We start from the raw sequence: 27,510 nt of genomic DNA on the forward strand, positions 1-27,510 counted from the left end.
AAGGGAGTTTGGAGACAGAAAAAAAAGTGAAAACCCAAATGACGAGGGACAAGGTGGCCATGGATAAGGAACCCTTCCCAGGGTGGGCAAAGAACCACATCTCTTCCTCCAGGACTGTGTGGTTCCTGGCGGTCAGTTGTTTTAACACTTTCTACCAGGCATGACGCTATTCCCTCTCCTTCTCGTATGTACAAAAATATAAAACAATAAAGTGCAGTTTATGTTTCAGTGACACTTTTCCTTGCTTTAATATTTTTTGTCTTTTTCTGCTTTTGAAATGAGCTCTCAATTACAAAATATCAAACTACACTCAAAAATGCCAGCCACTGGCACACTACGGAGAAGCTCACAAGTAAGGACAGATCGCAGCGGCAGGTGGCAAGAGGTGGGACGTGATCGAAGCAGTGGTTACAAATGTTCACAGGAAGCTAAAACTATCCAACAGGTTGTGCCCTAATGTTAGCACAGGTTACACTAGTCACTACCTTGGTGGGCGGCCTCAGTGTGTTTGGGTTCAGATTCTACACGGCAATATGACTTCTTCCAGTTAAGAGTTCTTGGCTTTGCACCAATCACAGCGTGGCTGGAGGGCCCCGGACCAGTCTATTAGTTTTTCAAAATGCTGTCGTAGACCTGATAGATGTATTGGGAGACTTCAGGAGCTCTGCACTTCAGTGACAGCTGTTAGGAGGAAAAGGAAAAGATTAGTATGGAGGCTGGCATGAGCTCAAAAGGTATCCAAGACTCAAATCAAGAAAATCTCTTTCTGTTTCAAAGAGAGAGGAGCTTCTGTCACTGAGAAGCCAAACTAGGAGATTCTGGTAAGAAGTTCTGTGGGTCTGAAATATTCAATTTAATCAGTGTCAAGTAGTGCTGTGTTTCCACCTAAATTCTCTGTGGGTCCACGAGATTTGTAATACTAATACTAAATACCAATACTAATACTAAACACCTCAAAACCCCTGGCTGTAAGGGAAAAGCTGCTCCAGGGCTTTGCTAAGAGTCACAGGGGTTATTACCAGATAAGAAGGTAAGGGCTAAACCCTAACTCACTGGTGGTCACTTCGACTGCCTGCCCCAGTCTCCCACTCAGATAAGGATGGTTATGTCAGGCCCGGTTCAACAGGATGTACGATCAAGTGAAATAAAAGTGCGGTATGTCCAAGGTACTAGTCCTTTCTGTCTCACATCGAGGACACCAAACACACTGTTAGGGAAGGAAAACAAGAACATGAGAGACTTCGCGTACGCAGACAGCGATTCATGGCAACAGCTTCCTCACACACTTGCTGCCTCCTCCAACAGGCAAATCAGACACTCCTGAGGCCGCTCCTCTGCCCCCTCGCTTCCTCCCATCTCACAGTTACCAAACCAACATAAAGACACTGAAAATGATTTCACTGCTGAACACTGAGGTTTTCACTTGGAGGTTCAATGAGCACAAAACTTAAATCCAGATTCGAAATCTTTGTATCAGATTAGGAAAAATATTATTGACACTACATAATAGAAACCTGCAAACAGCATTTAGAACCACAGAATTTAATGTTTGCTTTCTGCATTACTGACAATATTGTCCTCCTTTGTTAGGGCCGACAGGAGGAAGTTGTCCTTCATGATGCAGCACTATGAGATTTTAGAGTCTTTTACCTCTTTATTCTCAGACACCAGATGATTTCATACAATACACAAAAGATGAGACTGTTTTTGGCAAAAATATCAAGATATTGGTCAGCCCTGAATTTCTTGAAAAACCTCACATCCTCAAAACTTAAAGTCGGATTTAAAAAATGCAAAGGACAGGGGCGCCTGGCTAGCTCAGCTGGTAGAGCAAGTGGTTCTTCATCTCAGAGTTGTGAGTTCCTGCCCCACCTTGGGCATAGAGATTACTTAAAAAAAAAGGGGGGGGGGCAAAAAACAAAACAAAGCCAGCCAAACAAAGGAACATCAAAAGAGGCTCTATTTATTTACAGCTTTAATATTCAGCACTTCCAAAGTTGCTGCTTGACATTAATCAGGAAGACAATTCTAACAAATGTAAACACACACACACACACACACACACACTCCCAAACAAAAAAACCCCAACTACTTTAAGAATATAAATATGCATAGAAAACAGCTCCCTACTTCGTTCAAAGCTGCAGCCATGGCATGTCCCTGACTTTCAAGCTCCCTATAGAGGCAATTCTGTACCTCCTCCTCCACAGCCTCTCCACTGTCACTGTTGTGGAAAATTCTTGTGGGAGAGTAAGTGGGTTCAGAAGAGGAGGAGGAGAGGAAGCTAAAAAGAGTAAGAACAGCCTATGGGAGTTAACTCTTAGACTAAAGAGGGGTGGTTCCTCTCCCCCCAAATATTTTTTCCACATCTTTGTAACAATACTTGAACATCTACCAGTTGGGAGACAGAATTTTTTTTTGGGGGGGGGGCGGGGTTCATGACTGATAAGGAAATGCCTCCCTCTTCAAAAGCCCAATCTGCCAAGGCCAACAATGGGAGGAAAGGGGAGCAGTCGTGGACTGATCAGACCTGGACTTTGAGTTTCTGGTGCTCTTTGGAAAGGGGCGGGGGTGGTGGTGATGAGGAAGAATCAGTCTCTCCCTCTCTCTCTCCCCTATATCATACTACGCTCCTCCATTCCCCTCCCCCACCAACCGCCAAGCCATGCCAACCTTTAACAAAGGGTTGGGTTTAGACTTAAAACTCATCTGTTGCCTTCCAACTAGTACAGCTAAGACAAGCTAGAATGAATTACAAAAAAAAAAAAAAGAAAAAAGAAAGGAAAAGAAAAAGGATCTTGTTAAATCCTGAAGCAAGTACAAGGGAAACATACATTATAAGAACAAAGCAGCTACAGAATTTGACTTAAAAAGCTAGGACTCTGTGACTCATTTTGTATGGCTTCTAAGGGAAAAGAGACCTTATTAAAGTTTTAACTTTTGAACTGCTGGTTTACTTATGTGAGATATCTTTAATATCAACCACTCAGGAATTATCACCCCTCTAGGCCCATCAAGGAAAGAAAAGTCACTTTTCACGGCTAAGTAAGCCAAGGGCTTAACATATCTGCTTCTGGTTTATAGTCTGGAACACGCTGTTCCACCAGAGACAAGTTATCTTTCCAAATAAGTTGTAGTTACTTGGAATGATGAGGCCTCATCCTTATAGGATAAACATTTCAATACAGTAAGGACTGGGTAAAGGGTGGGGGGAGTGATTTATCAACCCCTTAGGAGGCTAAGGGACCACTGGTCCTCCTGCATTAGTACTGGTTCAACCAGATTGCTTTCCTCCTTAATACCTAGTGGAGACAGAGTAATATTGTAATGGGTGTTTAGGGTGATAGAGGAAAGGGGATGGACCCACGGGATTCTGAAGTCTGTAGCACCATTTAGGGAATGGATTAGGTCTGTATCAGATGTTGAGATGGAAAATTTGGATTGTTCTGTGGGCAGAAGAAATCTAGTCACCAGATGGATGGAAAACAGGAGAGAGGGCAGGTTGGTGTAGCTATAAAAAGGCACCAGGAGTCAAGGTGGCTCAGTGGGTTAAGCATCCAACTCCTAATTTGGGCTCACATCATGACCTCAGGGTCATGAGATCAAGCCCCACATTGGGCTCTGTGCTCAGTGGCAGTCTGCTTAAGATTCTCCATCTCCCTCTCCCCCTACTCTCTCTCAAATAAATAATCTTAAAAAAAAAAAAGGCATCATGAGGACAAAATCCCACTGCATTATTTCTTACAACTGCACTTAAATCTGTAATTATCTCAAAATAAAAACAAAAAAAAAAATACATAGGCAGCCCTTTCCTTTTGCAGCCATCACAGAAGCACCAGCGGCCAACATGAAGTTCAATCCCTTTATGACTTCTGACCAGAGCAGGAACCGTAAATGGCATTCTAGTGCACCCTCCCATATTTGCAGGAAGATGATGTATTCCCCACTTTCCAAAGAGCTGAGACAGTACAATGTGCGATTCACGGCCATCCGAAAGCATGATGAAGTACAGGCTGTGTGAGGACACTGTACAGAGGTCAGCAAATTGGCAAAGTCATCCAGGTTTACAAGAAGAAATACGTCATCCACACTGAACGAGTAGAGCAGGAGACGGTGGACAGCACACCGTCCACAGGGGCACTCACCCTGGCAAGGGGCTTAGCAATAGACTCTAACTGTACAAAGACTGCAAAAAGATCCTTGAGCAGAAAGCCAAATCTCATGAAGCAGGAAAGGAAAAGGGCAAATATAAAGATGAAACAATTGAGAAGCAGGAATAGGGTAATCTTATGTATGACTGTAATTAAAAACTGTTAAAATGGAAAAAAAATATATATAGGGGAAGAAATGTCTTTCAACAGGTGAATGGATAAGCTGTTGTACACCCATATGGGGGACTACTACTTGGTCATAAAAAAGAACTTTAGATACTTATTTAATGACCTGGGTAAATGTCAAGAGTATGGTGCTAAATGGGGGAAAAAAAAAATCTCAAAAAAAAGATTCCATACTGTAAGAATTTAAATTTATATAGCATTCGTGTGAAAGCCTATAAAGGGAGAGGGGGAAGAAGGAATGTCTGTGGTAATGGACGGTTCTGGGTCCTGCCAGTGGTGGTGGTTATCTAAGTCTACACACGTATGATAAGACTGCACGGTGCTATACGCTCCCTGACTGCCACCATCAGCAACAACAAATAGTAATGCAGGACTTGGAAATATCTAATAGTGTTGTACCAACATCAATCCCCTGTTTGAAAATGTACTATGGGGGTGCTTGGCTGGCTCAGCTGGTACAGCATACAGCGCTCGATCTCTAGGTCGTGAGTTAGAGCCCCATGTTGGGCATGGAGCCTGCTTAAAAAAAAGAAGAAGAAAAAAAGAAAATGTACTATGAGTGTGTAAGATGTTATCAATGGGGAAAACTGAGTGAAAGATACATGGGAACTTGGAACCATTTAAAAATTTTTTTTGTGGGTCTCATATTATTTCAAAACAAAAAGTTAAAAATTTTAAACAGGGGTGGTTTGTCAAGCATCTGCCTTCAGGTCAGGTCATGATCCCGGGTTCTGGGATGATGTCCCACATCGGGCTCCCTGCTCGGCAAGAAGCCTGCTTCTCCCTCTCCCACTGCCCCTGCTAGTGTTCCCTCTCTCACTGTGTCTCTCCTCTGTCAAATAGATAAATAAATTCTTTAAAAGAAAAAAAAATTAATCAAATTATATTTAAGACAGTGACATTAAGAGGTCCTTCTCAAAATTCTCATTATCCTTACAATGAATATCATAGGAAAGGTCAAGAGATAGCCTGAATTCTAAGCACAACACACCTACCAACAAACTACATGATCTTGAACAAGTTGCTAATCGTTCCTTATTTTAATTTTAATTTTTAATTATTTATTTTTAAAAGATTGTATTTATTTATTTGACAGAGAGAGATCACAAGTAGGCAGAGAGGCAGGCACAGAAAGAGAGAGGGAAGCAGGCTCCCTGCTGAGCAGAGAGCCTGATGTGGGGCTCGATCCCAGGACCCTGAAATTATGAACTGAGCCAAAGGCAGAAGCTTAACCCACTGAGTCACCCAGGTGCCCCCCTCCCTTTTTTTTTTTTTTTTTTTTTTTTTAAAGAGAGCAGGAGAGAAGGTGGTTAGAGGGAGAGGGAGAGACTCTTAAGTAGACTCCAAGCGCAGCAGCATGGAGCCAAACATGGGGCTTGATCTCAAAAGCCTGAGATCATAACATGAGCTGAAAGCAAGAGTCAGACGCCTGAACTAACTGAGCCACCCGGGCACTCCAAGTCATTAATCATTCTCAACTTTGGTTTTCTCATCTGCAAACTAGGAGTAATCATGCTTCTTTAACTTAGCTGAGATGAAAGACTGTATACAATAAAATGGATGATAAAACAAAACACACACTCTCTCTCTCTCTCTGAGCACATTTCTAAGGAAGAAAATGGAAGTTATTTTACAAAACCTTGATTTTATAGTGAAGACCTGCCCTTCCAAGAACAGCACAGAAGGGCTTTTTCCTTTCTTAGGGAACTCAAAGTAAATGATGGGGATTTTCTTTCCAAAAAAGACAAGACTGTTGGAAGACAAGGTGGGTGGGAGGAGTGTCTACTTCATGGAGGAAGCCTGAAGTTCCCCACTCACAAAAATCTAGCCTGACAGGACCAAGCACGTGTGCGCACACGTGCACACACACACTTTCCCAGCTACTTCAAGGGAGGGAACTAGTGGGGAAAACACCAAGAATTCTCAGTTCTGGGTGGTACTATTCCCTTGATGAATGCTAATGAAAACAGACTTGGCTGTTAAAATTACGGAATGCGGTCACAGGCTTTTCTTAGCTAAGTGGCTAATATGCCCCCTTAGTCTCCTGTTTAGCCATTCAATATTGAACGGTATTCTCTTCTGTCCCTTCCTTCAAAACAGCCTACAGAAGCTTCAAAGATAACCAAAGAAGAAGATATTGTCCTGTCTCAAGGGCTTTTATTTTACAACAGGCAATGACAGGCAGCATCCTACTGGGATATCACACTTCACAACAGCAAACACATGTCCGGTGCCTGCAGTGTAGTCTTTGTTGTTCAAGGCAATCGCTCCTGCTCTAAAAATATTGCCAGATTTAAATTTTGGTCCAGTATGGTCCTAAAGGAGTTTTCCCAACTACAGTCCCCTTGTCGTCTTCCAACGGTGTGCCCCAGTTTTGCCTTACCTTTCTCAGCAGGGTCTTCAGGGCATACAATGCAGCTAAAAAAAAGGCTCATGTGTCTAGGACTCTGACAGCCTTAGATCATGAACTCTAAAGCAGGAAAGAAGGCCTTCTGGAAATGAGCTATGGAGACAGGCCTCTGAGCAGCTTGTTAGAGCACCATATGCACAGAAATGCTAGGTGAGTACTGCGAGTCACTCAGCAAACACCAGGGGAAGTCTGCAGCACTCCTTAGAGAAGATCACTGGGGACTTCTTTACTAACTGCTTGTTTTGGCTATCTGGGGTCTGAAGCACCTCTTCCAGGTCTTTCCACCAGGCTAGAAAAAATGAAAGGGCTCTGACCTCACTTCTCGCACCCATCTACCTCGAGAAAGGACTTACCGTATAATTTGGGTTTCCTGGCTGGATACGTAGCTCAGCCAAAATCCAAATACCATTAGTGAGCTTCAGGGATTGGTACAGCATGTCCTGCCCTTCCACATTCCTCTTGGCAATAGTATAAACATTGTTGTTTTGCAATTTGCTGGAAACCGTGTCTAGAAACAGAGATTAAAAATTCCACACCTTCAGTTAAAATATTAAACAAATGTGCTTTCCTGACATCCGTATGAGCCACGTGCACACAGTCTCCCAAGACGTGCCATCGTGTACGCGCACACGCACATTTCAGACAGCCCTGCTCCCGCAACAGCACAGGATGAGGAAGAGGCTCTTGAGGCGCCTAACAGATTCCAGGACAGAAAACAGAGGAAGGTGCAACTAGACATGAGTGTAAACGTCACCTGTGGAGATTATGGTGGGTCAGCAGAGTGGGTAATCTTAAACTAGGCATTAGACAGATAAAAATGCTCCGAAGTGGACACAGACAGCAATGGGTATATGTGTGGTGCCCACAGGGACTGGTGTGTAGGTGTTCGTTTCCAGAACCCCAATCCCAGAGCTACAGGGATACACAGACTGGTGCTCAAATCCACACTCACTCCCCAAGTCGCTGCTACTTCACCGTGAGCCACTCTGGCCTCAACTGCCAGAAAAGGGCACAGAGTGGCAGAAATCGTGCAAGTCAAATTTATTAACTTGGAAGCTTAAGAATTTTTTTTTTTAAGCAGGTAAATCATTTCTTAAGCCTGTACGGAATATCATGTCTCCAAATGAATAAAGAAAAAGTCTCAACCAAAGATGACTATGACCAAGCTCTATATACCCTGATCTGGGGCTGCTAGTCACAGCAAAAGCCTTTGGAGTCACCAACCCAGGGTGACAACAGGTTGGTGTTTGGGGTCCTTCCTGTGACTACCACATCAAAGAGACATGAAAGTCTGGAATGAAAGGTCATTTCACTCTCCTTGCTCTCTCACTGCAAAGAGGAGAGATGCCAAAGCATCAGAGAAAGAAACGTAGAGAATAGAGACGGCAAACACTGCTTCTTTTTTGATAGCTTAGAATGTTCATTTCTGATGAGAATTCTAAATTTCTCATGCTGACTTCAGTAATTCTCCACATAAAAATCCATCCTATTCTGGTGCACTCTCTGGGAAAAGGATGCAGTGATGGCTGGCCTCGCTGCTTTCCAAGAGCAGCAGCTCTCTGAGCACAGGGATCCTGGAGTTTTTCATCACTGTGCTTCCCCCGGGTACCAGGGACACAATGGGCACTTGCCATCGACACCTGTGAAGAAGCCTCCGACTCCAGGGTTGGAGATGCCGAGACTGATGTACTGCCACAGGCACTGGAAGCCACCTGCAGTTCTTGCTTTCGTGTCTTTTCCCCACATTCAAACCAGCAACAGCTTGGAGAGGAGGCACGAGGACCCAGTCACTAAACACCTATGCCACATTTACTTGTGACTTGACTCTTGGCCTTTTTCCTCCAAGGTTTTCACCAACACCAAGCAGAGAAGCTATAGCTTAAGAACCAGCTATCTTTGAAGAGCTACAAAGTCCATCTCAGGATCATTATATGCAATACTGTTGGAGGAGGGGGCCTCCATGTGCTTTTTAATCACCTTCTCAGGGGTCAGGCAGTTCTGCCACCTTGGTTCCCATAATGAAGGGCTCTTGCTGCTTAGACTGAGTTGCTAGGCAACACCATCAGCTGGAGTTTGGTGAATGCGTTTTGATAGGACTGTCCTGTTTTAAGCCATGGGGGCTTGTTTTAAGTTGTAAAAGTCACTCTAACTTTCAGGGCTCTTGCCCATTTCCGAAGAAACAGGACACACACAGGAGCCTTTCTTTACCGAAGAGCCGCCTTTTTGCACAGGCGCAGACACATTCTAGACCGTGTATATGGTAAAGCCCAAGTTCCTACAGACTTCTCATCATTTTACCAGTTAGGGAAGAGAGGATAGGCTAAGAAATGAAAGCACACAAACACATTCACCCTTCCAAAATTAGAAAACAGGTTAAATAGTTTATAAATAGGGAGAATAAACAAGTTCAATGAAGGTAAACTTTAATACATTTAGGAAATATTCTGGTCAGAGACCTGGCTCTGCTCCTACTGAATGACTATATACGATTTCTACCAGAAGACTAAATGAAGGAAGGGCTCTAGAACTAAGTATATGAGTCAATTTTTATAAATCTTAGACATTGGGTTAGAGCTTGAGGATGTAGAAATGAAAGAGTAGTTAGACTATGCTAAATGTTCTTGTTAAGAATAATGATGGGAACCAGATGCTAGGAGGCTTCCTAGCCATGCTGAATACACTTTTTTTTTTTTAAAGTTTATTTACTTATTTATTTTTAGTAATCTCTGCATCCAATGTGGGGACTGAACTCTCGACCCTGAGATGAAGAATCACATGCCCTTCTGACTGAGACAGCCAAGGGCCTCTTGACTGGGATACACTTCTTGACAAGACAGAGTTTTTCCTGGGAGTTCAGGGAAATCATATGTAATCTCACCACTGTTGTGAGAATCTGAGAATGAGAAGGAAATGTAAAGACATGGAGATGGGCCCCAAAGGAGAGAGTAAGAAAAGATGTCAAATAGGTTTATGTTTGCTTTCAGATGTGATTTCTTCCGGTTCATTTGTCTTCTTTCCCAAAGCTGGATCTTTGAGTTTGTGGCCTAAACTCTGAGGAGGTGTGGATATGATCTTCAACTTCCTACTTTAGCAAGGTCACACTTTTTCCAGAAGCAACAGGAGGGAGGATGGTACTCTTATTAATAAGAGAATGGTAAGGGGATATTTGCACTCGGGGCCAACCAAGTCCAAAACTACCATGACTGTTAGAAACAACACTATTTACTGCTCGAGCAACCAAACTATATTTATATTCTGGCCAGTGAAGCATTTCATTTATGAAATCTTCCACAAGATAGGATTAAAGCAAAACAGAGAAACAGAACTCACCCCTATCTAAGTTCTCACACTAGAAGAAAGATCTGTCCTTTACCATAGTGCCTAACTAGTGCTTATAGACACAATATGCCCCCAGAGATTTTCAGAATAAACAATTTAAAAAAAAAAAGAACAGGTTTGTATACTGCTTGCCAGAAAGATTGCTTTCTAGAGCTGCAACTAGTTCTTGTGCAGTTAAGATAGTGGTCCCAGATATATGCTAACCCCAAACATAGCCATCATGGTAGGCTGCAAAATAGATTCATGCAGAACTGAACACCAATAGAGATGACAAGGCTAGGAAGCAGGGCGGCCCATACGTTAGTGCCTTCAAGATTTAAAATTTTCTAGTATTTACACAACTAGTGGTCCCACAAGTACCCCATATCATACATACCTTTCTATTCAGATCTGATTAATTATTAAGGCTTGGAAAGAGGGTTTCTTGTTTCTTCTCTAGAAAGAAATCGAAGAGCAAAAGTAAAGGCAGAAGGCTAGGTTGGTAAAGTCCTTAAAGTCTGTGACTTTGTACAGCCCCCAAAGTGTTAGTTCCATCTGTCAAATGTCTACTCTGGCACAGAAAAGCTATTTAAAGTGTTGGTGCTACTGTGATTAGGGCAGATCAGCTGGGAAGGATGGTATTTTTAGCTCCCAGCTAGACCCAGGGTGTTGAATCAGAAGGCACTAAACCTGGAAACGTACTGTTAATAGAGCCCTCAGGACTGGAAGGAAATATAAAGGCCAGGCCACTCCAGACCTTGGGATGGATGCAGAAGAAAAGCTAGAAAGATCAGTTGCAGGAAGTGGTCCTGCAAGATTAGCCGTGACTTTGTGTGGAAAAGATGGCTTTGGGCTCCCAGAGAAAAGAAAAATGGCCCTTCTATTCCATGTGCGGTGTGGCCATAAAGTGGTATGTCACGGAGAAACCGATTTGCTGGTATTTGGAGCACCCAAGGCAGTGAGGCACTGGCAGGAAGCCAAGGCAGAACTGATCAAAACTGAGTTTGCTCTAAGAAACTGTGCCAGGCTACAGCAGAGGACGCAGCCCCACTGGGAGAAAGGCCAGACACCTCCTCTTTGGCAGGATCATAAATGTACACCGAGATGCCACAAGGGTTCAGAACTCCAATCTGGAAGGAGGGGGATCTTTTCTATTATTTTGGCAGGCCAGACTAAAACCATCAAACCTCAGTCATCCAGGCTTTTTTTTTTTTCTTTTTGAAAAAGCATTTCCCTTTCAGACTGGACATCTGAAACCAAATCTTCTTTCCAATTACCCTGTGACTTTTTTTTGTTGTTGTTCTTTGTAGGCCAGTGTTTCTCAGATCATGCTCAAGGGAACACTGGGGTTGGGGCACCTGGCTGGCTCAGTCAGTGAAGTGTGTGACTCCTGATCTCGGGGTTGTGAGTCTGAGCCCCACATTGGGTGCAGATTACTTAAAAAGAAAACCTTAAAAAAAAAGGAACACTGGTGTTCTACAAGATATTAAAAATAAGCATTTTGGGGCACCTGGGTGGCTCAGTGGGTTAAAAGCCTCTGCCTTTGGCTCCGGTCATGATCCCAGGGTCCTGGGATCGAGCCCCGCATCGGGCTCTCTGCTCGGCGGGAAGTCCGCTTCCTTCCTCTCTCTCTCTCTCTGCCTACTTGTGATCTCTCTCTCTCTGTGTCAAATAAATAAATAAATGAAATATTTTTTAAAAATAAGCATTTTGGGGACGCCTGGGTGGCTCAGTTGGTTGGACGACTGCCTTCGGCTCAGGTCATGATCCCGGAGTCCTGGGATCGAGTCCCGCATCGGGCTCCCAGCTCTGCGGGGAGTCTGCTTCTCTCTCTGACCTTCTCCTCGCTCATGTTCTCTCTCACTGTCTCTCTCTCAAATAAATAAATAAAATCTTTAAAAAAAAAAAAAAGCATTTTGTGGTTTTAAATTCTATGGTCCATAAACTTAGTTCACAATGAGTTAAACAGATTTCCTCAAGGGCGGACTCCTCAGCTTTCATGTGTGCTCACCTACAATGGTAACATCCAGCAGAGGCCCATCACATGCTGCATTTCTCAGCTGCCACTGACACAGAACCCCCTTCTATTCTTTGGGAGAGAAGTGTTCCCAGGAGAGCAACACATGAAACGCTGCCATGGGACCAGCTACCACAGGAGTGACTATAATGAAGGGTCTCTTCCAAACCGGGTACGGCAGCTGCTTCTCTAACAGGATCCGCTCTGGTTCTCACCGGGAGCCACTTTGGATTCTGCACTTGACAGCTTCCTGCAGCACAGCTTTTGACCACGGAAGGCTACCCAAGCTCCTCCACTTATGACATGAGGTTTGTGGTAACTGACCATGAACCTCAGAGAGGGCAGATAACACTGTCTCCTACCTAGAATACGGCACCAAAAGCAGCTCAGTTTGAGTATGATTTTTTGGTGAAAATGCAGCAAAAATGTAGGTTTTGTTTAATAAACATACACACATAACCAGTCGGGGTGAGAAATCTAGACCAAGAAATGTTAGGAAGAAGGCAGATGTGTGGTGTTCCTGAAGAGAATCAACTTAGTAGTTACTCCAATGGAAATGATACAAGACTATCTCCTCAGACACCTCGCCAAGGGCTCAGGAGAAGCCCCGTAAGAGAAGATTTGTCTGAACACAGAGGATGAATACATTGCGGAGCCCCAAACGATGACAGTTAAAAAGAAAAGGTTGGAATGAGAGGACTGTGAGTTTCTCCCCCTTCTCTGAAGTCCCATATTGCCTCTTCCTCCCAGTGTTATGCTCTAAAGACACTGGGACAGCAGCACGCCAAAAACCCCACACGAGAAACACCAACACACAAGGAGGAAATCAATAAAAGAGAAGGTACTGACTTAGCACCAAGGCTCATTTTCATTCAAACTCAGAAGGTTGTGCACTAGTCTCAAAAAAGAGTGACTGGGACCAAGGCAGGACAATGTGGAGCTCAGGGCCCTTGGATTCCTGAGGAAACTTTGTGAAACAAGCCCTATCACTATCAAGCTCTAGGGACTGATAGCTACTATTTCTCCTCTTGGGTTACTGCTTTGATGTTCTATTATGGTAATAAAATGAACTACAGAAGGGTCTTGGGCTTTTTAATGATGACTAAAGAGGTTAGTATTATCCTATGAAAGTTGATACAAGGGAAGTTTAAAAAAAAAAGCTAATTTAATCAGCTATGATTAAATTATTTTTTAATAACAAACACAAGATTCTACTTAAGGATCTCAGAGAGTTCCCTTTCTTCCAATACCACAGGCTGATAGAGGAGAGAGTCCTCTTAATTCCCAGGAGGGTTTACACCCTCAACTGGCGCTTCAGCCACTGGAGGCTCCCCAGAGGGCGCAGTGCGCATGTACACGACTAACACCAGTCTGACTACTGAAGAACTCGGTGGATGGACCCATCCTAGTTTGTTTCTGAATCTGTCAGCTTGGAAGTAATCTAGCACCTACATCAAAACACCTCAAGTTCTTAAAGAGAAGTTTACAGGTCAAATATCTACCATACATCCATCAGAAACAGGCAGATGTGGAAAGAAGAGGTAAGTAAAGACAAAAATTTCAAATATCTAATAAGATGCACATGAAATTCAGTCATTACTCACCAGCATTTAAATGGCATTCCTTAATCTGAAACTGAAGTTCATTTTCATTGGGAATATCCTTCCATGTGGCAAGGAAGACCTGGCGCTCTGTATGGGGAAACAGAGGGAAAGGACGGGTGTGCACAGTCTGTCGATATTCTGATTTCTGGCACATTACCCCATTTCTCTTTCGGAGTTCTGGCTCTTACAATACATCCAGGAGCAGCCTGGAACTGGAGCCAATTCTCAGCCATGCAGAGGTGCTACATTCCACATCAAGTATTCTCCTATCCGCAGCAGTAAGACACACCAGGAGAAACTCACATCTAGGGTTTAGTCTTGGCTCCACTGTTTTCCTATGTCATTACTTTGGGTAAGTCTTCTGATCTTTCTGATCCTTAATTTCATCATATATAATTACATCTGTCCTGCCTACCCAAAGAGCCACTGTAAGAGTCAGATCAATTCAGTACCAATACAATTAATATGTACCAGTATAAGCAGTTTTATTAGTTGGCGATTTCATAAGTAAGAGAAGAGAGAAACATCAATAACCACATGGGGTGTACTGATGTTTATTACAGATTACTTAATTCTTATTTTGAGACAGTAAGAACTTAGTACAGGGCTGGCTAAGTGCTCAATTTGCATGTATTATCTCGTCCAGCTTTTACAATAACAGTTTCTGCTTTGCAAACTTGGAAACAGAGACTCAGAAAAGCTAAGCACCTTGTCACAATCACACAGCGAATACACAGCCAAGGTGAGATTCAAATCCGCATCTCCTTGTCACCAAACCACTGACTCCGTGCTGGTGTGACTGGATTATTCAGGTAACTAGCAATATGATACAGAGACCAACAGCAAGGCAAGATCAACTGTGACTCATGAGAATCCATATGATCAGCAAGTATTCGACCTTTAGCCTTAACCCCACTCCTCCCCAAGCCCCCTTTTTAAAAATCTCAAAAGAACTTATACTTCTGGGTTATGCTCTGCCTGACATTCAGAGGAAGGGCAACAGTATATTTGGCAGAAGGACAGGAGGACATACTTACCCATTTTGCCATCTTCTACAAAAAGCACATTGAGTGGGATGAGGCAGCTGAAGTAAAAGACATCAATATTGTTTTTCACAGCCACCTGCCAGGAAAGTAATGAGGGAAAATTAGGACATCACCGGAAGCCAGGTAGGAGGGAAAAGGCAGTATGTGTCTGGAAATCTATCACTCTATTTCTTTCCTCTCCCAGACAGTTCAGGACTCCCCAGACCAAGACCTACCAGCCCATATGCTGCAAAGCACATCCTTATTCATTCTACTGTCAGAGCACTGTGAGAACCTGCAACTCTACCTCTTTCTAGAAGGAACCCCTGGAGGGAGAAACTGAAGACACAAGTTCTGCATCAATAACCCCCTGAGGGGCACCTGGGTGGCTCAGTGGGTTAAAGCCTCTCCCTTCAGCTCAGGTCATGATCCCAGGGTTCTGGAATCAAGCCTCACATTGTGCTCTCTGCTTGGCGGGGAGCTTGCTTCCCCCGCGCCGCCCCTCTGCCTGCCTCTCTGCCTACTTGTGATCTCTGTCAAACAAATAAACAAAATCTTAAAAAAAAAAAAAAAAAAGAATAACCCACTGAGCTATTGTTTGTTTCTACAGTTATTAATAGAAGCTCCTGTTACCACTTACTATTAATGATATTACTTCTTTTTTTTTTTTTTTAAAGATTTAATTTGTCAGAGAGAGAGAGGGAGAGAGAGCGAGCACAGGCAGACAGAGTGACAGGCAGAGACAGAGGGAGAAGCAGGCTCCCAGCTGAGCAAGGAGCCCGATGTGGGACTCGATCCCAGGAAGCTGGGATCATGACCTGAGCCGAAGGCAGCTGCTTAACCAACTGAGCCACCCAGGCGTCCCTACTTCTTTTTTTTAAAAAGATTTTATTTATTTATCTGACAGACAGAGATCACAAGTAGGAAGAGAGAGAGGGGGAAGCAGGCTCCCTGCTGAGCAGAGAGCCCAATTCGGGGCTAGATCCCAGGACCCTGGGATCATGACCTGAGCTGAAGGCAGAGGCTTTAACCCACTGAACCAGCCTGACGCCCTCTTTTATAAAATCTTATTTTTCAAGTCCTACAGTTGGAAAAAGCTTGCTGGGTCAACCACTGATGACTAGAAGAAGGAAAGGTGCAAGTGAAGAAATGCAACCTCTCCTCACAAGATGCGGCTCTGACTTAGGTAGGCTGCGATTTTACGCCAGCCCTTTCAGCTCAGAACATGCTGTTTGCAGTTCTAAAAAGCTACACTAAGTACTTTTATTTAGGGGTGACACTGATTGGTGAATATACCCAGGGACAGGCAGGTTCACTGCAACAGATTACAAAAACCACAGACTGTACGAAGGGAGTGGAGGAGGAGGAGGAGGCGAATTGCTCTAAACCACCACTTCCCACTGGTTTCTGTCACTAATGACTCTCCCATCTATGGTCTTGGCACCACTGGAAAATGTTTCTCTGGGCAAGTTCTATAATCAGTAACCGTGACTATTTCTCTTTTATTTTGTTCTAAGCAAATAAAGTAAAAAACTGCTATCCCCCCGCCCCTTCAGGGCCAATGTCTACACTTCAACAGCATATCTAGCTTTTTACCAAAACTTTGGCAATCGGATCCAAATATCCTTTTTTGAAGTCCTTCCAGTTCTTTTGTGCTTATTATCAACTCATCTCCCCCAGCTTCAACAGTACCTTTATTTCCTCTTCATAATGTGCTTATGTCTACTTGACACTGTCTTTCTCTTTTCTCTCCCATAAGAACCCATCAAATTGGGGCACCTGGGTGGCTCAGTGGTTTAAGCCTCTGTCTTCGGCTCGGGTCATGATCTCAGGGTCCTGGGATCGAGCCCCACATCAGGCTCTCTGCTTAGCGGGGAGCCTGCTTCCCCCTCTCTCTCTGCCTGCCTCTCTGCCTACTTGTGATCTCTCTCTATCAAATAAATAAATAAAAATCTTAAAAAAAAAAAAAAGAACCCATCAAATTACTTTCTTTGTAACTTGTGCTTTTCAATTACCAGTCCACTAGGAGTTTCTGACCTATGTCCCATAATCTGATGTCCAGACGGCAGGATTCTTGAAAAGCTTGAGTCTGGTAAATATAAGCAGAGTAACTAACTGCAGGAAAGAGGTCCTCAAACACCCTTTTAGATGTACTAGAGCACCACTCAGAAAGATTTGTATCAGTTGTGGGCTGCTGGGAAAGAGGTGTTTTCTAATTCATCTGGTACTCAGCAATAAGAGAACTGTTACTTCAGATATGGGCACCAAGAAGATCTTGAGGTAGTGCCAGGCTCTGCAAAGGTTATTCAGAAGAGAAAACTGGATGGTATAGGTGACCCTGTCTGGGTTATAGAAAGGTCTTATGTGAAATGCAAGTGATTATCGTTACTATTATCTTTAAATAAAAAGCAGTCCTATTTCACAATGTGCCAGTCATTCAAACATTCATTAAGGTTTACTATGTCCCAAGCATTTGAGATACAATGAAGAATACAGAAAATACAACCTTTGTCCTCCGGGGGATTATATTACTGGTTTTTTTTTTTTTTAAGGATTTTATTTGAGAGAGTGAGCAAGAGAAGGAAAAACAGACTCCCCGCAAAGCAGGGAGCCTGTCGTGAGGCTCAATCCCAGGACCCTGGGATCATGATGCCGAAAGCTAACTCTTAACCGACTAAGCCACCCAGGCGCCCCCCCACCATTAGTGGTTCTTTTTTTTTTTTTTTTTAAAGATTTTATTTATTTATCAGAGAGAGAGAAGGGGAGAGAGTAAGCACAGGCAGACAGAATGGCAGGCAGAGGCAGAGGGAGAAGCAGGCTCCCTGCCAAGCAAGGAGCCTGATGTAGGACTCAATCCCAGGACGCTGGGATCATGACCTGAGCCGAAGGCAGCCGCTTAACCAACTGAGCCACCCAGGCATCCCCCATTAGTGTTTCTTAATCAAAGACATATTAGAATCACCTGGAGAGATTTTTCAAAACTGATGCCAGGGCTTCATCCCACGTGAATAACGATCTAAATCTGGGACCTGGTGTGTGCATTATGGACAAAGTCCCTAGGAAGATCAACCAGATAAGCAATTAATTTAGAACAATGTGAGCTAAGAAGTCAGGACAGGCTTGTAAATATCTTCTTCTTGTTCTGGGGGAATCCTTCTTCTAAATGGAGGTCTTTAACAACAGAAAAGACATGAAAAGTTTTTCTAGGTCAGTAGTACTAAATCATTCTGTCTCGCAACCCTTTTGACAAATAGAAGTCATGGACCCTCTTCCTGAAAAACGTTTCAAACTATGTTTGGCACACAAGCAAGGGTTTCAGGACATCCTGAAGACTATCCCTGGACTTCTGCTCTAGAATAATTGTGAGAAGCTGGGATACCCAAATCAGAGGCAGCAGACTCGTGGGTTTGTGGCTTGGGAACCAGACGAGACCACCTGATTTCAAATTCTGACCCTGGCATGCTTACTAGCTGTGTGACTTTGGGCAAGCAAGCAGTACTCAGCTCAGGGTCCTGTCTGCACATGGAGACAATGGCACCGAACACATGGGCTGCTAGGAAAAGAGTGGGTTAACATCTGCAACGAAGCACCAAGAATGGTGCCTGGCTTACAGTAAGTAATAGAACAAGTGTCTGTGAAAGAAAAATTCCCTCTTTCACCATCTCTTTCACCCATTTATTCAGAATTTTTCATAATAGAAGATAACCATAGTAGGCATAAGTGATATCTTCCATGTGCTCAAACACAGTACTACTGCTATGCCTAAAAGGGACCAGACGAGAGGGGGAAAATAGGCTTATTAGCAAGCCCTTGCCCTAATTATTCTTCTTGCTACTGTGTCCTTCATAAAATATCTCTTTACAGGGTCAACAGCACAGGTCACTCTGCGGGAGGCAGCTCCCTTCTCTTACAATAGCTTTTCAACCTCTGCATTTTGCAGCTCTCAAAGTTCTACTCTTGGCTAGAACTCCATTTCATTCAAGAATATATGGTTCTCTTGGATCCACCTCTCCAGCCTAGTTCCTTAATGTCAACCATATCAAAATTATTGCTTGTTCCCCCAGACACTGAAACTCACAGCTCTGTGCCTCCTTAGTTGTTCTGTTTAATATATTCTCCTGAAGCTTCAGCTCTCTGAAAAACCCCTATTTAATGTTAAGATTCAGTTCAAGCTTAAGATTTCTTAGGAAAACTCTAATCCCGCCCCACAACACCCCTGCATACACCTCTAGCACAAGATAAAATAACTGTTTGTTTCCATCTGCCTCACTCACAATATAATGAACTCTGAGTACAGGGGCTCTCACTTTCACTGGCATCCTAATAGCTTAAGAAATATTTGTTGCATGAAATTAAGGGGAAGATGCTGAGCAAATGGAATGAAACACTGGTTTCCAACCCCTTTTCTACCTCTATTATCATTTGTATGCATAACATAATCCCGTTAGCATCTCTTGATGAGCTAACTGTACTCAACAAGGCTGGGATGACAGTTAAATGCTATTTTTATTTCAAATTGCTGAGCTAATATAACATCTATATGCTAAGAATAATATAGGTAGTAAATCACAACGCAAATACTTGATTCTCCAAGGATGTGCCAATCACTCCTTAAGAGTTCAGGCCAAAAAGAATCATGGGAAAAACACAGTTATGAAGCCAGTTTGATTCCAATCTGGACGGCAGCTCCTCTCAAAAAGAACCTTAAAGAGTGTAATACTGATTGCTCCAGAGTTTTCTTATTTTGAAATTCGCCATCCCAATAGGTACAGAATAGAAAGACATAATCCAGACAAGCTGGAGAACTATTTCCCGAGAGCTTTAAAATCAATGCCTAACTTGCCTATGGGAAATCAATGAAGACATATATATACCAACTGCCTTAGTATCTTCACCTGAATAACTAGTATCTCAAAATGAACATGTCACAAACCAATTTCTTAATCTCCCCTACCATCCCTAAAGAGAAACTCCTGCTGTCTTTCCAAACACAGTAAACAGAATACCACAAAGCCTTCTAATAGTGCCCTTGCTTCTGCACCTGCCTCCTCCACCCTCTGTAACACTTAGCTTCCCCAGTCTATTCTCAACACAGCAGCCAGAGGGATCCTAAAATGTGGGTCAGCTCATAAATACCTCTCTGTGCAAACCTCCAATGACTTCCTGTCTCACTCAGAATAAAAACCAAAGTTACAATTGCCTATAATCTGATGCCTATTACCTCTCTGATGTTATGTGCTGTGACTCTCTCCCTGCTAGCATCATGTCAGCCAAGGGGTCTGCTGTTTTTCCCTGCAGAGTATCAGGTACTCTGCGACCTCATGGTTTGTGCATTTGCTCTATCTTCTGTCTGCAATTCTCTCCCTCTCCAGAAATCTGCATGCCTCATTCCTGGCTTCCTTTAGGTCTTTGCTTAATCAACTATTATCATTCCATACAGGTCTTCCATGACCAGCGTGTTTATAAAATCACACCACTCAATCTCTAACCCCAGGACTGTCTATCCCAGTCTCTGGTTTCTCTTACTTCCTCTGCCCTCATCTGACACACTATTTTACTTATTTGCTAGTTTATCACCTGTCCCTGTACCCCAGCCTCCAGCAGAATATAAATGCTATGAGAGAGGGGGTTTTTGTCTCTTGTTCACTACTATATTCTCAGTTTCTAGAACAGTGACTGGTACAGAGTACTCAATAAGAATGCTAATTGGAAAATATACTACTCAGAGTGTCTGAAAACCACTGAGGTTTAGACAACATATAAACTTGGTCTCAAGTTTCCAAAAAGACAATACTTCAAGTTTTTTTCTAGTGTACTTCCCTTAACAGAAGAGGAAAGGGGGCGCCTGGGTGGCTCAGTGGGTTAAAGCCTCTGCCTTTGGCTCAGGTGATGATCTCAGGGTCCTGGGATCGAGCCCTGCATCGGGCTCTCTGCTCAGCAGGGAGCCTGCTTCCTCCTCTCTCTCTGCCTGCTTCTCTGACTACTTGTGATCTGTCTCTGTCAAGTAAATAAATAAAATCTTAAAAAAAAAAAAAAAACAGAAGAGGAAAGTATGGATGTCTATACTGGGGTGGAAGTAGCAGGAAGGGTCAGGGTTGGGGGTCTGGGGGTGTAATATGAAGTAGCTCACCATAAGAACAAAATTTCTTTGAAGTTCCATGCTATTCCATAGTGCATCTGTATGTTTTAATATGAAAATGTGTTTATCCCCTTACCACTGAGTAAAACTGATGCTCCAGGAAAAATGTGCCACATGTATTCCTCGCTTCAAGTACCTCCTAGCATTGTGTTTAAAATTGTGGATTGTGACCAAGTGATGGTTCTTAAAATTAATACAGTGGGGGACTCCAAGTGTGCCCAGGCTGAGTGGCTAAGTTGTTAAGCATCTGCCTTTGGCTCAGGTCACGATCCCAGGGTCCTCTGATCGAGCCCTGCATTGGGCTCCCTGCTCAGCGGGAAGCCTGCTTCTCCCTCTCACTCCCTCTGCTTATGCTCCCTCTCTTGCTGTGTCTCTGCCAAATAAATAAATAAAAATATTAAAAAAAAATTTAATATAGTGGGTTGAAACTGGCATAAAAAAATACAATAGAGGGGCACCCAGGTGGCATAGTCAGTTAAGCCTCAACTCTTGATTTCTGCTCATGTTGTGATCTCAGGGTCATGGATTGAGCCCTGTGTCAGGCTCTGTGCTCAGTGGGGAGTCTCTCTTTCTCTTTCTCTCTCAAAATAAATAAATAAATCTTCAAAAAAATAAAATAGAATGGAAAATATCACTGTGCATCTGATGAAGAGTTAAGTGATGTTTCCCAAAACTGTTTCCGTTTTATGTGTTGTGTGTATGTGTATGTGTGTACTGTGTAAAACACATTTCTTCCTGTAAGTTTCCATCAAGAAAGTATAAAAGCCATAATATACACCCTGTTAAGGGCAAGCAGTGAGGAAATGGATTCACTGGGCAAAGGAACAGAATGCAAACCTCAGCTTCTGCTCGGAGGATGCCTAAAGAAGATCACAGATGGTACCAAAGGGCAGATGACCTAATCCTCCAGTACTCTGCTCTGTCACATGCAACATGTGGCCACAACAATACGAACCTGCCTGTCAGGGACATCAATAGGAGGAGCAAACAGAAATGATTATGGGGCACTCGGAAAACACAAGAGCAGGCTATAAACGCTTAATAATAATAATGATTTTTAAAAGTTACTTTCCGTGGCTGCTGGGGAAAGTGCAGCCTGTCAGTGTTAGCTTGTAACCACCAATTAGTTTCCCACCATAGTATAGGAAGCCCGCTGCAGTAGCTACAGCCTCTTTATGGTGCACAGCTGGAGACGAACAGGCAAAATTAATATTCTAACCTTGTCCCAGTGTACTCAAAAGTACTATAAAAAGGTACGAGATGAACTCAGTCTGAACTCTGGTAAATGCGGCCTCTCGCCAGAGATAACCGCAGGAGGCACTGCCACAGGAAAAACCCAGGCAAGTGGCACACAGCTCACCTCTGAGAGTGTATCATCTACTCTTCCATGACGTCACTTGTGACCTTTCCAAGTCTCTGAAGAATTTTTTTTTTCTTTCATTCCTCCTCTCCATTTAGCTTTTGGAAAGATTATTTGCAGGCTGGTCCAAGCTAGGACCAGGCAGTGACGCCAACCATCACCAGTTCTCTGAGGAATGATGATTCAGATGTGTTTTAAGCACCACACCACCTAGTCCACAGATCCTGGGGATTGGCTCTGAGTGAAGGTTTTTAACGGCACACAACTGAGTGATGCTGTCGTCTGGAACTCCAGCAGAAGTAGCTCTTTCTGTTAGCTGCTGGAGTTACTAGCTGTAGTTCTGCATTCCTGGTCAATGCCAAAAAAGTATCTACCGTCTTTCGTATAAATATGGTGTTCCATTTCAAACCCCACTAAAAAATCGAGAATTCTCAGAAATTGAAGTTTAAAGGAGAAAAGAAACTGCAGTGAAAAATACAGCAGAAATAATCACGAGATCCACCACAGAAAGTGTCACTTTACCTTCCTTCTGATGCTAATTCAACTTGAACTTGAAGAGCATCTTTCTTTAGTTTACTTCCAAGATGGAGATTCAAACAAGAACCCTCTAGCTCTGTATTCTTTCTTTCTGTATTCTTTCCAACAAATCACATGGGATTACCTGGCGGCTGAGCAGCCCTCCAACAGTAACAACCTGGTGCCGATTGTAGATAAAAGCCACACTTGTTTACTCTCAAAAGGTTAGGACTTCTCTCATTGTTAAGAGCATGTGGACAGGGGAACTCTGTGAAATGTGACAGATGAATTGTGACAGGTTCCCCATCTCCTGCTAAAAGCAGTGGCCCCGTGTCTCTAATCTCCTCTTGGAAACAACATGCATTCCAGCATTTGAAGGTTCTGTGTTCAAATAGCACTTAGAGGGGGAAGGAAAGCTCTGAACAGACCTCCAGGTGAGCTCTTAAACTATATAACTATGGGCCTTTAGAACAGTAGTGAGATCCTAAGAGCCAACCTCTCTTAGTAGGACCAGTTTCGAAAGGAGGTAGAAAGAAACCAAAACAATAAGGCTCCTTCTGCGGTCCCTACCTTGTCAGGAGATTTGCTTTATCTCAATGCCAAAAACTCCCAAGAGTTTACACCACGAATTAGAATGAATTAGAATGCAGGCCAACTGAAATCTCCAGAACACCAAAGAAAAGATGGAAGACTGTAAAGTGGTAAGGATAGATGGTGGCTTAAAAGACTTCTGGATTAAACTGTCAGAAGCTTCTCATTTGGTCAAGAGGACATCAGAATGATGACTGTCCGCCAAAGACCCAAGGCACTGTACCAGCGCCACAGCTACTGGAACCAAACCGTGTAATGCTTTTGAAAATTAAACCAGACCCTCAAGTACTGCTTTAAAAAAGAAACCCATCTCCTTCAAAACCATTTGGAAATAAGGTGGATAGGTCACAATGTTCACACAAGATGACCCATATGGCGGGCAGGCCCCACAGGTAGGCCGAAAGCACAAGGCCAGCTTTGTGACAGCTCAGGCTGGCATGGATTTCAGCCCCAAAGGGTCTAGACCCTTTTTCTCCTTATCTCTGAATTCATAAACAATCATACCCATTCCCACCAAAGTATACTTTTCTGATACCAAGTGCAAAAATTCTGGAACTGGGAAGTGCTAGACCATTAACTTCACTTTTTATTATTATTTTTTTTAGGGTTCTCTTTTCCTATAAAGGCAAAAGTTAGATAGTTTTGAGTATCTGAAAAAATTGTTTCCTAGCAAAGAATGGAATGAGATACAGTGATTTGCTAGCAAAAACAATATTTTTTGCTCTTCCTATTAAAATTTGTCTCCCTACAGCTTTGTGTCTATCAGGATTGTGAAAAAAGCTTCTTTCTGGTCTCACAGTAAAAGGGAATTGTTCAGCTCTAATTCCTATCAGGCATCCAAATGATTTTGGTTTTCTCTGAAGCTCTAAGACACTTACAGAATACCCTTCAGCTTCCAATTTACTCTGAAAATATCATCCAAAATAGTCTTAGGCAATTAGGATAGCAGTTTAATAAATAGTTGCATGGTGGCAATTTGTTTTATTTAAAGTGGCACTCAGACATAGGTTAGCAACAGAAAACATTCTCCAAATATTAGAACAGTAATATATTCTATTTTCCTAGTTATCTCCAATCTTGGAATTAGGGTCCATTAATGTGCTGTGCTCTTACCCCTTCAAATACTGATGAGCAGAGTAAAGAAACAACAGACTCTAATGTTTGCTCTGCCCACGTTGAGAGAAAATGAATTTGAATTTGTAGTCCTTGGAATAAAACTGGGACAGGGGGGCACCTGGCCGGCTCTGTTGGTGAAGCATGTGACTCCTGATCTTGGGGTCATAAATTCAAGCCCCATGTTGGGTATAGAGATTACTCAAAAATAAAATCTTAAAAATAAAACAAAAACTGGGCCTGGGGCCAGACCTACCCAGGTAAAAGGGTATTAAATCAGAGTCATGGGGTAGGCTGTGAGGCCACTGAGAAACAACAGGCAGAGACAGAGTCTGGGGATACTCTGCCTGCTAAGACAAGGAGATGGCCTTGCTGAGTTTAGTTCAAGAACCACATGCATCTGATATTTGTAAACACTCCCTTAAATGAAAACAAAAAGTTCATTCAACAACAAATATTTGTTAAGTATTCTGTGCTAGGTATTGTTATTGTTCCGGGCACTGGGAGATAATACCAGTGCACCAGAGAGTGCCCTTTTAGCTTGCATTCTAGTGGAAGAGGAGGTGGAGGTGATAATGAATAAGCAGGTTAAGCAGTATTTAACAGGGGTAGGTGCTCTAGGGAAAAATAAGGGTAAGGGAGGGTCCAGAGTACTGGGAGTCCAGAGTGGAAGACTTGTTAAAAAGGTACTATTTTAGCAAAAGCCTGAAGGAGGTAAGTAAGCCATGTAGATATGCAGATTGGGAAAAGGAACATTCCAGATATGGGAAAGAGCAAATTCAAAGGCCCAGCCGTGGCAGGTACCCTCTGAGGGTCAGCAAGGGAGCCAGTGTGGCCACAGTGGAGTAAGGCATGGTGGGCCAGATGCACTTAAAGAGGAAAGGCACGGCTATTTCACAAAGGGCCCTAGAGACTACTGCTGGGATTTGGGCTTTTCCAATTAGAAAAAAAAATCAAGTGCAAGTTCTTTCAGATTGGTGGGATTTTAACAAGGCAGTGGTATAACAAAAATTAAGCAGTCATCATAACTCTATAGAACCATGCCTTGTGGGGACACCTGGGTGGCTCAGTAGGTTAAGGCCTCTGCCTTCGGCTCAGGTCATGATCCCAGGGTCCTGGGATTGAGCCCCGCATCAGGATCTCTGCTCGGCAGGGAGCCTGCTTCCCTTCCTCTCTCTCTGCCTGCCTCTCTGCCTACTTGTGATCTCTGTCAAATAAAAAAACAACAACAACAAAAATCTTAAAAAAAAAAAAAAAAGGAAGAAGAACCATGCCTATGTGGACAGGGTCACTGGAGAGGGCAGCTGGTGCCTCATGAGGAACCTGGGTTAAGGGAAAAGAATGCTAAGACCCATTGCTTCTGTTTTTGCTTCAGGTAGCTCCCACATTTTTACAAAGTTTTAGATGTCAGACAAAATAAATCAGAATTTTTTTTTTTTTTAAGATTTCTTATTTATTTATTTGTTAGAGAAAGAGAGAAAGAACACACAAGTAGGGGGTGCAGCAGGCAGAGGGAGAAGCAGACTTTCCACTGAGTAAAGAGCCCAATGTGGGACTCGATCCCAGGACTCTGGGATCATGACCTGAGCTGATGGCAGACGCTTAACCGACTGAGCCACCAAGGAGTCCTAAAATAAATCTGAAACTTAAGAGCAAATGTAAATGTGATCTCTTCAGCCAATATAGAACCCACCTGCCATACTATCTTGACCAATCTGGTTACTATCCAGAAACCTCTACTGCAAACCCCAAATTCTCTCTTCCTCCAGAAGCATTTCCACAGGCCTTTCAGCTTGCCTGACAATTCTGCAAACCCTACGGTCTTATCTTAAACAGGTTCTGCCAGATCTATATAGGCTCTAAACCTCTCTCTGTCTTTTCCTTGAGAGATCTGGCTGCCACCTCTTAGAGTACCACTTCCTGTGACACCATGAACTGTTTGCTATGTAGGGCTTACTGTTAAACCTAAAAATAAATTTAATACATACTGTACTGAATGATAAAACCGTGAAGACAGGGCTGGTAAACTACCAATTAAATGGCAGCAGGGTGGCTCAGTTGGTTGAGCGGCTGCCTTCGGCTCAGGTCATGATCGCGGACTTCCAGGATTGAGTCCTGCATCGGGCTCCCAGAGATTTGGGGAGTTTGCTTCTCCCTCTGACCTTCACCTCTCTCATGCTCTCTCTCACTCATTCTCCCTCAAATAAATAATAAAATCTTAAAAAACAAAACAAAACAAAACAAAAAACCTACCAGTTAAATCTGACTAGATAATCCACACCCCCAGTTTGGTATGTTGTGAAACAGAAGACCCAATGGTACTCAAAGACCTCAGTAATGAGAGAGAAGGAATATTACTCATTTTAAAATCTTAGGCTAAAAGTGATCTAGAATCTAAACTAGATCCTAGGTAATTGACATACAGTCTCAGATTAATTAGCAGCAAATCATAAATTAAATGGATTCACAGGTGTGCCAAAGCTCTGTTCTGCTGTATTAATTGAACCTTAACATGGACAAAAGGAGGACATCCAGGTTCCAAGATGCCCGGGCACACAGGCAGGCCCCCATGTGCAGAAGCCAGCTCCGACTAGCTTTACTGAAGCAACAGATCAGACACAGAAGAGAGAGATCATTCTCAGGAGCATGAGCTATGGAATTGAGAAGTTCTCTGCTTTCATCCTTCTGATTCCTTCAATGGCTCCTGGAAAGGATCACTGTTACCACACGAAGGACCACCATTTATACTCACATTTCTCAAAAACGATTAAATAATATTTTCCTTGGTCTCCAAACTGTAACTGATTCTAAGTACATTTATGAATGTCTCTGTTTCTAACCACTTTTTATACTTAAAATTAGAACAATAAAACTGACATCTATTTGCAGTGCACACAAAGAAATGTCCTTCCATAAATTTAGGCCTTCCTGAAGTGGACTGAAAGGGAAAATGAATTCAGACTGAATATATTTTCATTACAGGCCCACCTAACTGATTTCCAGATGAACCTTGAACCTTGATTCAGAAAGAAACTTGTTCTATAAAACCACAAGCTGTAGAACGAGGATCTACACATAGA

The 27,510-nt window shown here is 43.0% G+C and overlaps 1 protein-coding gene and 1 pseudogene across 2 annotated transcripts in view; one reads left to right on the forward strand and one right to left on the reverse strand.

Annotated features, from left to right (window-relative positions):
* Nucleotides 1–217: 217 nt before the first annotated feature.
* The window catches only part of AP2B1 (adaptor related protein complex 2 subunit beta 1), a 126,636-nt gene continuing 99,343 nt past the window's right edge, over nt 218–27,510 (reverse strand). For both annotated transcript variants that reach the window (XM_004747126.3, XM_004747125.3), the window contains 4 exons: nt 14,724–14,808; nt 13,687–13,773; nt 7,101–7,255; nt 218–681 (listed from right to left, as the gene is read on the reverse strand). In XM_004747126.3, the coding sequence (XP_004747183.1) occupies nt 607–681; nt 7,101–7,255; nt 13,687–13,773; nt 14,724–14,808 (402 nt within the window). In that variant the 3' untranslated portion in view covers nt 218–606. The remainder of the gene's footprint in view (nt 682–7,100; nt 7,256–13,686; nt 13,774–14,723; nt 14,809–27,510) is intronic.
* LOC123389192 lies at nt 3,848–4,280 on the forward strand (annotated as a pseudogene).

The sequence above is a fragment of the Mustela putorius genome, unplaced genomic scaffold, assembly GCF_011764305.1.
Source record: "Mustela putorius furo isolate JIRA1106 unplaced genomic scaffold, ASM1176430v1.1 tig00003962_pilon_pilon_pilon, whole genome shotgun sequence".
NCBI lineage: Eukaryota > Metazoa > Chordata > Mammalia > Carnivora > Mustelidae > Mustela > Mustela putorius.